A 12,504-nucleotide genomic window follows, 5' to 3' on the forward strand; every position below is an offset into this window, starting at 1 on the left:
CTTGCATTTCACAATAGAAAGACAGCCCAACAAATCATTTGTTTATTTGATTTATATCTCACCCAATATCCCCGAGGGCTCACGTCGGGAAACAACAATAATAAAACAGGATTTATGAAATAGGATCGTAAAAGATTGTGTCTTGTAGAAAAATAACAACTAAAATAAACCTCTATTTATCTCCACTAAATGCTTGCAAAATAGAATGGGCTCAGCTGCCTTCAGAAGATGCTACTGTTTTGTCAGACTCCCAGAGGAAGGCAGTAGCAGAGCTGAGAAATAGGCAATCATTAAGAATACTTCCCTCTCTACCTTTAGCAGTCATTTTGGTCAACTGGAGGATGTCCAGTTCTCTTAAATTGTTCCCTAAAAGCTACAGGAAACCAGTGCAGGTGCTACAGTACTGATATACTTGCTTCCAGAGACTCTTCTCCATCATGTAGATGAGCACCAAGCTGGGTACCATCTCACATTTTCTAGAAAACCTCAGGCACGGATCATCATTCAACACACTGCAAGGTTGAATATCAAAAGTTGCGATGGGAGGAATGGCATTTGCTACATCCAATCCTGAGGCATAGCTTCCTTACCAAATGAAGTTGTGAAAAGTAGTCCCTAATATTGCCCATGATCTGGGAAAATGCAGGGGTGGTGCCCCATTCCTTCTAGACTGGGGCTTGGGGGCTGCATTGCCCCTTGGCCAGTCCTCCACGTGTTAGTGGGGTGTGTGGCCAAAGCAAAAGTGGGTGTGGCCAAAACAAATGAGTGTGGTAACCCATACACTCTTGTGCACACACCCACACACATCACATGAACACCCACAGCACACCCTCACGCACCCTCAATGCACACATCACAAACACACATACACTTAACACACACACAAGCCTGTTTCCACTTCTAAAAACCCATCTTCCTCTTTGTTCCCACCCTCCTGTTCTCACCCTCCATGTTGCATCTGAAAAAAAGACAGAGAAAGAGCACATCTGGCTTGTATTTCACCTATAATGAAGTCGGGGATGGGCTTGTACTAGCTGAGGATTTGCTTACCTGAGGCACACCTTGCACCTCCCTATACTATAAAATAGTAGGCAGGTCTATTCGCAGTCATCCATCATAGGTTAGTCCTCATCCTGAAATGTTGTTTACTGCAAGATTTCTACAATATTTATTAGCCAGTAACTGGTGTTCATAAATAAGCTTGTCAAAACCTTGTCCCAAATGCAGTTGCTAATTGTACAATGCAGATAAATAGAAAACCAGAATACAAATTGGTTTATGTGAGTAGGTTTCCTCTGACTTATCATTATTTTATGTATTTGGTAGCAGTTCTACTTATCAATAGTTTCAATCAATCTGCCAGTCGGTTTTCTCTTGGGCTGTCCTTAAAGCATCCCGGTTTCTCTGCCACAGCATATTCGTGTTGGATGGGAGCTGTTACTGACCACCATTGCCCGAACGATCAATGAAGTTGAGAATCAGATTCTTACAAGAGATGCCAAAGGAATCACCCAGCAACAAATGAATGAATTCAGGGCATCGTTTAATCACTTTGACAGGGTACAGTAGCCCGTTTCCTTTCTTTTTTTAACCTGAAACTGGTGTGCCAGTAAGCATGTGTGTGCTTCTCTGCTACTGTCTTAATTTTTGTTTATTAATCCTTCCTTTAGTCCTCCCCTAAGCCCCTACCTGCCATTCCCGTCTTCTTTTCTACCCAAGAAGTGCCCACTCAGGGCAACCCCAAATCTTTTTTGGAATGTCTTACTCCTGGCCAACCACAGCTTCTCATCCAGAGAAGCATAAACATTCCAGAGATGTCTCCTCACAGCCTTGATATTGTTCCCATCTCTCGTTTCCTGGCAGTACTCCTCTCCTTGTACTCAAGCCACTGTCTTTTTTCCACCCCACTCATCCCCATTTCTGTGAAAAAAAGCTTAATTCAAATCCCCGTATGCATCAAAAGAATGTGTGAGTGGGACTGCTCTGCATAGCCTTGCTCATGCCAGTCATGTCCCCTCCAGCTGTATTTTGGGTGGGCCTGGGCCTGGGTTCTATATGCAGACTAACATATGTATGTACACATAGTGTTCTCCACATGAGCTTGGCCAGAACATGGCTGGAGAATGTGGTGGCTGCAGGGGAAGGTCTATGCAGCATAACCCCACAAAACCTTCAAACATGAGGGGTGTGCATGATGTGGTTTAGTCAGGATTGTTGAAGAAATCCACTTTATAGCTCAGTATTTTGGGATGTGGATGAATACTCTGTGTGTGTGATCCTATACTCCCTTATCAAGAAGTGAAGGCTGAAATGTTGATGCATAAATTGGTAAGATGTATACAAATTGAGTCAGGGAGGCAGAGGAAAAGTGCAGGGAACAACGATGTTGGGATTTGTATTTGAAAAAGAGCCCCAGTCCTCTGCAGGCTTTGAAACTGGAAGTAACTTTCACTCCCAGTTTCCAACTAATCAAAATACTAGTGACCTCAATAGATTTAAGCTGCAGAAGTTAGCAGGTATTCCCAGATATTAGACATCTGTCTGACATAATCTAAGCATCCATCACCATCCTTGAAGTGCTCGGTCTAGGTCTGTAATCCAGTTGAATTAAAGGCCGTCTTCTCTGTATCAATTTCCTGTACTTCCTGTTCCATTGCTCCATACCAGCTTCCTGAACTGCTAAATACCTTCCAACAACTACCGCCAGAACTCATCCATAATTTCAGACAGCACCCTATTACCTTTTCTACAACTTCATTTGTATTTTTCACCAACCACATGTTTAGGTGCTGCACAAAGCTTAATGTGAAATATGCCAAGGGATTGATTGATGGTTGAAGTAGTTGACACCTGTCTCTAAGGCCAATAAAGCAGAAATTGCACAGATTAATAGGTTAGATCAGAGGTTTTCAACCTTTTTGAGTCTATGGCTCCCTTGACCAACCACCATTCTTTCTGCGACACACCTGTGGGGCTCAGAAACTCAGTTATGTCACCCCTTGCCTGCATAGCTAGCAGCCTCTCACCCTTTCTCGAACACCCTCTCTTGTGGAGTGTTCCATCAGCTACTTTTCTTGGGAGTCCTCCAGGCAGCCACTGCCACTGCCCCTGTTCTCTGAACTCCCACCCACCCACCCACTGCCCCCAAAAGAGGTGCCTCCTCATATTGCCCCACAAGGGCCTGGAAAGAGGATGCCCCCAGCCTTCGTGACCCAACAGAGAGTGGCCAAAGGTGAATGTGAGGCTAGCACCTTACCTTAGGAGGCAGCAGTGGCAGCAACGAGTGCTGCTGGGCATGCTTGGTGGAAAGTCTCCCCTTCAGCCCCAGGCAGGCCTTGCACACAACAAGCACAAGAAAGGCCAGTGCAGCATCTGCCTGCCTGCCCAGCCTCCCACTTGTCTATTCCCAACAGGAAGGGCTAGCTGACTGGCTAGCTGGGCTCCCTCGCCTGCTTGCTTGCTTGCTTGCTTACTCTGAGGCCACCTCAGCTTCTGGCAACCAGCACCTCTTGGCCAGGCACCATTTGCCTGGGGAGCTTGTGGCCAGGGCTGCTGCAATATACAGCCACACAAGCCTTTGGGAGGCAGACACATGAGAGGGCATCAGAAGTGGGAGGGAAGGAAAGAAAGAAAGAAGAACAGAGGCCAGTGTTGCTTGCACACCAGGGTGCCATGACAAACACCTGGGGTTGAAAACCACTGGGTTAGATTATTAAGTAGTGTTTGGCTAGCTGGCTCACATCTCTCAGATATAGTTCTATAGCATTCTTGTGTATGTGCTTATTCATGCCTGGTTTAAAAAAAGCAGCCCCTAGAATGTATTACTCTTCCTGTTTAGAAACAGCTGCAAAAGAAAATTGCTTTTGAGCTAATTAATTCTGTTGTTTCTAAAAGTGCTTTTGATTGGATGATGTACTTAAGCAGAAAAATAAAAGGAAATGCTGTGTTTAATTCAGTGAAGAACAATCAGTAAAGATCCATAAAATTAAGATCCCGCCTGATAAATAGGGTTGAAATGCTTGCGCATATCGGATCCAATTATTAATGTCTTTGATCTGTTTTCCCCCCCTAGGGATTATTCCACTTAAATTAGATGGTAATAGCTGGAAGGGATGCATGTGTGTTTGTAAGAGAGAACAGACCTTTTCACACCATTGTTTATTCAGACAAGAAATGTGCTTTTGTTAGCTAGTAGTTTGTTGTGCACAATCCAAATACCTTTTCTTATGGCGATGATTTTGACAGTGGTATATAATTTAAGGATTGTTAAATAAGTTCTATCTAATTTGGATAGAAATCTAATTCTTCCCCACATACAACAGCCATTACAATTGAAATTACCTTGTGGAAAGTTGTTTGTGTTTTTTGAGCCCCTTTGGAATAGATTGCTTGTGACATGAAGCAATGAGCACCAGAACTTCCCATTCCCTAGATGCCATTGGACCCTATTACTGGAGAGTAGAGTTGTTTTGAGTTCATTTTTGTTGCATGCTTATATTTGATAGGGATAAGCAACTGGTGGTCAGAGACTTCAGTCCTTCCCTGATGGAACTTCCGCAGGTGTTCCATCTGGCCCTTAGCATAACTACCAATTCAAGGAACACCTCTTCCCCCTATCATCATCTATCTATATGGTACCCAGGTTTGCCCTTCTGGATGAACAGTTATGGGGGAGGCAAGTGATTTCAGTTGGTAAAGCAGAGGTCGTTAACCGCTCTCACTGCTCTCTGGGTCAGTAAAGGAAGGCCTGCAGTTCAGTGGCAGGGGATCATTTTGCATGCAGAATGTCCCAGGTTCAATCCCTGGCATCTTCAGATAGGGCTGGGAATGTCACACTGTTGAAAGTCAGTGTTAATAGTACTGAGCTAGATAGATTAATGGTCCGATTTAATAACCCAAATTATATTTTTTTGTGTACCTTCTTCTCTTCTGTGGTTCCCCTGCATGACATGACAATCTGGGTACCAGTGGAGTTAAAGCAAATATGAGAGATTTGTGTCTTTCCAGATGTTGTTGAACTCAATCCCAGCTAGCTTGGCCAACGGTCAGGGATGTTAGAAGCTGTAGTCCAACAAGACCTGGAGGTCATAGGTGGTACCCAGTCCATGGAATAAAGCTTTCTTCTGCAGTTTAGGAATGGTGGAAAGAATACATGAAAACAAACTAAATACTAAAATAAACTATGGCAATCAGTTCAAGTAACCTCCACATCAATGTCTCATTTAAAAGTTAGATCTCGGCAGTTAATAGTCTTACTTTAATTAATATAATTGCCTTCCAGTGGAGCTTAAAAAAACCCCAGGGTAAAACATGCAACCTTTTAATTCCACTTATCCTGATCCCAGGCAGATGCAAAGCAAACCATCACTCCAACAAATAAAACTATAAAATAATTCCAAGTCCCACAAATAAGTACTTTCTGCTCAAAAAATCAGTTTTGGGGGGCCATGCCAACAATGCCGATATTACAAATCAGCCTTTAAAAGCACTGTAATTCTTGACAGATGTTACAACACTAATGTTAAAAACAATTAAATGTATGCCACTCCAGTGTTAAACTTTCCTTTCCCCTCGCCACTTTGTCTTCTTTGATTCTGTTTGGTGCATTTCTTTGACCCCTTTCTGACATTATTTCTCTGGTTATGTTTGCTTTCATGTAATCTACGTCTTCCTCCCTTCGACTGATGGTTGGACTGATCCGTCAAAAAAACACCCTGTGTATCATGCAATTGATGGTGGGGTTATTTTAACTTCATGGGAATCCTAATGAACTGCTTGCTTGTGATTTGTGACACCTTTCTTGCTATGTTCTATGTACTTCTTCCTATCAACAGAAGAAGAATGGGCTTATGGACCATGATGACTTCAGAGCCTGCTTAATTTCCATGGGCTATGATCTGGTATGAATTTTAAGATATAGTTGATTTGTTAAAGTGTTTCACGTGCTACAGATACAGCATTTTACACTACAGGTGCCCTAGCAGAATTATGGATGTTATCATAGAACGCCCACAGCCAAACTCAAGTTACTCAAAATCCTAGTTTACCAAACTTGTCTCTTCACCCCTATAGCCATGTACAAATGTATCTGTATGCCTTTGTGGACATAGACATTAACTTAAACATTATTTATCCACAGATAAATTTTATGTTCACAAAGGCATACTGATACACCAGAATATATTATATTTCTTTTCTGGATAGCATAAATCTTTTACTTAAAAAGTTTAATAAAACCAAACAGCTCCATAAAACTGATTGTTTATAATTTCATGGGACCTGATTCAACTGAATCAGGTCCCATGTGAGCAGGAGCCAGCACAATGAGTTGCAATGAGACTTCCCCCGTCTCCTCCTCTGCATGCCCCCACCCGCTTTGGGTGGTCAGGAGAACCCCCAGAAGAGCATACGGGGGGGGGGGAGATTGTTCCAGATTGTTCCATCTGGCAAGCAGAAATGCTTGTGCTGCCCAAACTATTGTAATAGCGCAACTTTTAATTCCACCTCTGGTTTATTATGCTTAGCTTTGGTATTTGTGCTATGCTTCAAGACCACAATTGAACAAAGCACCAGATTTCAGTGGGCTTAAGCCTGCTTAGCTCTCTTTGTGACCATGGCTATGAAATAATCCCTTCCTATCTGCAAATACTTAAAATAAATTTTTGCGTACATAAAAATAATGACAATTTGGACACACAAGTGAATTTTGTATTTTAAAAAGCAAAACTGTGAGATTGTATATATTTGCTTGTATAATTCTTTGATTTTCCCCTCTACCGTGACTAATTTTGAATCATATCCAAGGGAGAAGCTGAGTTTGCCCGAATCATGTCCTTAGTTGATCCCAACGGTCAGGGAACAGTCTCCTTCCAATCTTTTATTGACTTCATGACCAGAGAGACTGCAGACACTGACACTGCTGAACAAGTTATAGCTTCTTTCAAGATCCTGGCTTCAGATAAGGTCAGTGTTTTTGTCTGCAGGTGGTGGGATTTTCCATTTTCCTCAGCTCGTGCAGGGTACCCAAATGCTAGAAAAGCTGAACAAAATGTTATAACCTAGGTCAGCGGTAGTGAACCTATGGCACACGTGCCAGAGTGGGCACGCAGAGCTCTCACTGCTGCCATGCACGCCATCGGCCCATCTGCACTGCTGTTTTGTTGTTTTTTCCATTTGTGCTCCCACTCCTGCCCACCCTACTGCATGCATCCACTGCTTAAAACCGGAACTTTTTTTTTTTTGCTGGTAGCTGGCAATTGGTCTGTTTTTCAATTGGCTGCGGCAGTGGCTGTTTCTGATTGGGCATAAAAGCGTTCATTATTTGACCCTCGTGATTTTTTTCTCTGCACTTTCTTCAGTGCTGTGTGGTAGTTCCCAGCTCCCCCCTCCAATCCAAGCCTCGCCCATTCCCTTCTGCACCCCCCAGCTCCAATCCTCCGCAGGCCCTTCGCCTCCTGTGGGCCTGACCTGCCTGGGCTAGGAGGGCACTTGCGCCCGCCGCCTCCCTGCATGCCTGGCACTACCCAGCCTCACCCCTTTGCCGCAGTGACATTGCTGGAGGGAGGGAGGAAGATGGGGAAGACCATGCTGGGATTGCTGGCGGGGAGTAGGCAGGCAGGCAGCCACAGTTGTTGGGCTGGCTGGCTGGGATGGAGGCTCTCCCTCTCCTCCTGGCCGCCACTGCTCACCTGGCCTCAGGGCTGCCATGTCCTCCCCATCACAGCAGCCAGAGAGTGAGCCAGCCAGCTAGCCAGCCTACCTGCCGGGGAGCGCCCGGTGGGAGGGGGCAAGAGGGAGGGAGATGGTGAGAACTGCGGCGTTTTTCTGTTTTCCGTCTCTCCCAAGAAAAGCTCAACAACTTTGGGGAGCCCCCCCAAAGCTCAAAACCTTAGGGTACTTTGCGATAAATAAGTCGGTTTTGGTTTGCAGTTTGGGCACTCGGTCTCTAAAAGGTTCGCCACCACTGACCTAGGTTAAAAACAGCAGGTTAAATAATATTCACATGGCTTAAATAAAGGATAGCAGCAGGATGGTTTTTGGCAAACCAGAGTGACAAGTCCGCTCGTTGCAAATTTGACCTACCGTATTTTCCGGCGTATAAGATGACTTGGCGTATAAGATGACCCCCAACTTTTCCAGTTAAAATATAGAGTTTGAGATATACTCGACTACAGATTCTCCATCCGGCGGATAAGACGACCCCTGACTTTTGAGAAGACTTTCCTGGATTAAAAAGTACTCTTACACGCCAGAATATACAGTAATTTTTACAAATTCTACAGGCCCCAAATTCTGCAGCTGAAATTAAAAAGTACACGTAAGCTCAAATTTTCTAATGATGAAAGCACAATTTTGTCCAGGCAGGTTGTTGCACAATCCTTGCAGTGAAAAATGCCAAGGATCAGAGGAGCTACACATCGTGTCATGTGGCTTGTGTGAATCAATTGTATCAGAGGCCTGTAAAATACGTAGAAATGCCCTAGCATAACTGGTAGGAAAAGCTATGAGAATGCAGGATGATATATTTATGGCATACCAGTTTTCCCTGGGCTTCTGAACAGCCCTATAGAATTGCCACTGTAGGGTATAAACAATAAATATTTCATATATATTTTTCTGATGTTGAGACGTTACAGGAAAACCTCTGAAGAAATCCCTTTTTATAAATCTTTGCAGCCTTATATTCTTGCTGAGGAGCTGCTTCGAGAACTGCCACCCGAGCAAGCTCAGTACTGCATCAAAAGAATGCCAACCTACAAAGGTCCAGGTGGTGTTCCTGGAGCTCTGGATTATACCTCATTTTCATCAGCATTGTATGGCGAAAGTGACCTGTAAAGAGCAGCGGTCACCTTAGGCATGTTAAGTGAATATGTATGTATTACCCTCCGGTTTGCTCATTGAAAAGTGTGGCAAGCTGACTTCAAAATAAGTTTAGCAGGTACATTCAGTGAGTAACCAGTATATCAAATAAAGTGTGCAGCATTGATAGTTTTCTACATTGTTCATATGTAGGTTGTCAGCCTTATATAGTTACCCACTGCATTTGCCTAATGCCTTACTTGGTTGTAATTTAAAGTAAAAAAACAACAACAACAAAGCCTGTAGGAAGTATTTCTCTCAGTGTCAAGTTAGGAAGCCTCAGGAAAAAGATAAAATATCAAAACCTTTTGAAAGTCTAACCCATTGAAACATTAAAATTCATGAAATGTTTTCCTTAAGAATTATCCACACTTTATGCGAGTCTTTCACAGTCTCCCCTCCAGGTGCCTGTTTTTTTTACTTTCATGCTGAAGTAGTGCTCTCATCTGTGGAGACCAGATTTGGCACGCTTCTGCAGGTAGAGTTGCATATATACGAGAGAAACAAGGAAATGAATCAAACCAAGAACATACTACCTAATATCATACGGAACTCTAATTAATTAATTTATTTTAATGTGTGTAACTCTGTTTTAAAATTTTGGTTTGGCTTTCTGTTGGCATAAAAGTCGCGGAGCCTCAGGAGTTCTGTGTCAACTGATGGATGATAAGTTATAGCCTTAACCTTAAAAGCAATAGTTTATATTCAGCTAAGTCATATTCAGAGCACAGCCATTAAAATCAGCAGACAAGTTGTGGAAGTCCGTTTATTTCAATGGCTCTGCTCTGAGTATGACTAATATTGGTTATCACCTAATACCTGGCTTTTACCTGGGCAGCTGAAAGGGCACAAAATTAACAGGATACTATAAAGAAGCTCAACATGTTTGTGTTAAACTGTTTTGCTTTATGCTGTGTTCATTGTTCTGCTGCATTTGTTCTTGATTAATGCTGAATGTCAGTTTTTAGTCAGGTTTTTTTTTACCTTAGTACAGCAATTGTATGGCAGGTTATTGGTAACCATTTGTCATCTTAGAAGCCTATATAGAGCAATAAACTTTTTTACTTGAAGCAGTCGTGGGGGGATGCAATGCAAGCACTTAGAAGTATCAGCAAATGGCAATGAACACCATACAGCCCTGCATTCTAAAAATGTGCCTGTTAAATAAAGCCTGCTTTTCAAACCTTAAAATGGATTTAGTTATGGAGATTCATTCAGTATACCTTCAAAACAATGCACAACTAGATATACTTGGTGTCTTTTCCCAAATTTTCTCCCAATTTAGTTGATTTCCTTTGGAGAACTCTACTTAGCAAACCACTTGACCACCTTTTATTTCTTTTACATAGAAAATGTTAACTATGCTTATAAGTAATAATTTGACCATAAGGAGTGGTGGCAAACTCCTTCTCATCAAAGGTGTTGACTCAGAAGAGTTGGGTAGATCCTACACATTGTTTTTAGCATGAAGCAGCACATGGTCTCCAGCGTTTTGGGAAGTTGGGGTACATTTGGAAAAACTCTCATTGGCATTTATAAAATGTTTAAAAGGACAGGGTGGTGGGTGCCAAGAGAGGTATCTGAGGACCCCAAGTCTAGCATCTGTTACACACGATATGGTGCACCTGTTTGCATTTGAAACACAATCTAAGTGTACAGGTGTCTGCAGTTATCAGCAGGAAATTCTTCACACTCATCTTAGAATAAAATGCCTCCAGTTCATCCTCAATACTCCATCTCTAAAGAATGCCGAGGGGTAGGAGTTTTTTACTTGTAGCTGCTGGGAAGACAGTATATTTGTTAAAATATATCAAGTTCAACCACACTATTATTCTGTTCAGGCTACATCTTTGGAATCATGTTGAGTATGCAGTCAATGGCAAATGCTATGTGTTCCTTAACTGTACTATATTGACGACATTCACATTTGAGAAATGCTCCCACATAAGTACCTGTGAGGTAAAGTTAGTATAAACTGACACTGCTTGAAATATCACCACGCGGAGGTACCAGTTTACACACACAGTCTCCATCAGAGAGTGGCATAGTGGCAGGTCCACCACCCATTACATGGTGGCAATTACTTTGTGAGAGTCAGCCCTTGTTGTTGTTGTTTAGTCATTTAGTCGTGTCCAACTCTACGTGACCCCAAGGACCAGAGCACGCCAGGCACTCCAGTCTTCCACGGCTTCCCGCAGTTTGATCAGACTCATGTTGGTAGCTTCGAGAACACTGTCCAACCATCTCGTCCTCTGTCGTCCCCTTCTCCTTGTGCCCTCCATCTTTCCCAACATCAGGGTCTTTTGCAGGGAGTCTTCTCTTCTCATGAGGTGGCCAAAGTTTTGGAGCCTCAGCTTCAGGATTTGTCCTTCCAGTGAGCACTCAGGGCTGATTTCCTTCAGAATGGATAGGGTTGATCTTGCAGTCCATGGAACTCTCAAGAGTCTCCTCCAACACCATAATTCAAAAACATCAATTCTTTGGCGATCAGCCTTCTTTATGGTCCAGCTCTCACTTCCATACATCACTACTAGGAAAACCATAGCTTTAACTATATGGACCTTTGTCGGTAAGGTGATGTCTCTGCTTTTTACGATGCTGTCTAGGTTTGTCATTGCTTTTCTCCCAAGAGGCAGGCGTCTTTTAATTTCGTGACTGCTGTCACCATCTGCAGTGATCATGGAACCCAAGAAAGTAAAATCTCTCACCATAGAGTGGATGGATCTGAGCTCCCCTTTAAGACCTCCTGCAGACACAGGTAGGTCATTACAACAGCCCTCGAAAAGGTTTCGGGCCCTGTCCATACCACCTGCATTTAGTGTCACCAGCCTCCATTGCAAAGTGGAGTTCTACAGAATGAACTATTTGCATATAACAGCCCAGCCTTGACACAAAGATAAATTTGGCTCCCATTTTGGTAACTTTTTAGCCCATAAGAATTGAATTACCCAACTGCATATAAGCATGAATGCTTGGGCATGCTAACACAAAGACAATTCAACTTCTTATAATTAACATACTAATGAATCAGTGTTGTGGGCTTTCTGGAATAGGGTTGCCTTCCCAAAGCTGGCTAAGGGAGGCGCTGGGCTTTGAGAAGGAGGTGTGAGGCTCTGGCAGGGTCCTAGAGCCTCCCACCTCCTCCCCAAAGTTGGGAAAGCGCTAACCAGACTTTGAAAAGGAGGTGGAAGGACTCTAGGACCCTGTCAGAGCCCTCATGCCTCCTTCCCAAAGGCCAGTGCCTTGCTTACTCAGGTTTCAGAAGACCGTGCAAGGGTTAGAGGGGTGTCAAATGTTGCTGAGGGCCACCAAAAGAGGCATTGATGGTCATGTGTGGCCCTTGGGCAGCACATTGTACCACCCTGCTCTAGACAGTTATCTAATTTAGCAAGTTTATTTTACTTGTATTTAGTTAGGTAAAGGTAAAGGGACCCCTGACCATTAGGTCCAGTCGTGTCCAACTCTGGGGTTGCGGCGCTCATCTCACGTTACTGGCCGAGGGAGCCGACATACAGCTTCCAGGTCATGTGGCCAGCATGACAAAGCCGCTTCTGGCGAACCAGAGCAGTGCACGGAAACGCTGTTTACCTTCCTGCCGGAGCGGTACCTATTTATCTACTTGCACTTTGACGTGCTTTCGAACTG

At 43.5% G+C, this 12,504-nt stretch overlaps 1 protein-coding gene across 3 annotated transcripts in view; it reads left to right on the forward strand.

Annotated features, from left to right (window-relative positions):
* ACTN2 (actinin alpha 2) overlaps positions 1-10,050 on the forward strand; it is a 52,315-nt gene extending 42,265 nt beyond the window's left edge. For all 3 annotated transcript variants that reach the window (XM_033144337.1, XM_033144336.1, XM_033144338.1), the window contains 4 exons: positions 1,414-1,560; positions 5,835-5,900; positions 6,805-6,963; positions 8,677-10,050. In XM_033144337.1, coding sequence (XP_033000228.1) covers positions 1,414-1,560; positions 5,835-5,900; positions 6,805-6,963; positions 8,677-8,835 — 531 coding nt within the window. In that variant the 3' untranslated portion in view covers positions 8,836-10,050. The remainder of the gene's footprint in view (positions 1-1,413; positions 1,561-5,834; positions 5,901-6,804; positions 6,964-8,676) is intronic.
* Positions 10,051-12,504: the final 2,454 nt, after the last annotated feature.

Source organism: Lacerta agilis, chromosome 3 (assembly GCF_009819535.1).
Source record: "Lacerta agilis isolate rLacAgi1 chromosome 3, rLacAgi1.pri, whole genome shotgun sequence".
NCBI lineage: Eukaryota > Metazoa > Chordata > Lepidosauria > Squamata > Lacertidae > Lacerta > Lacerta agilis.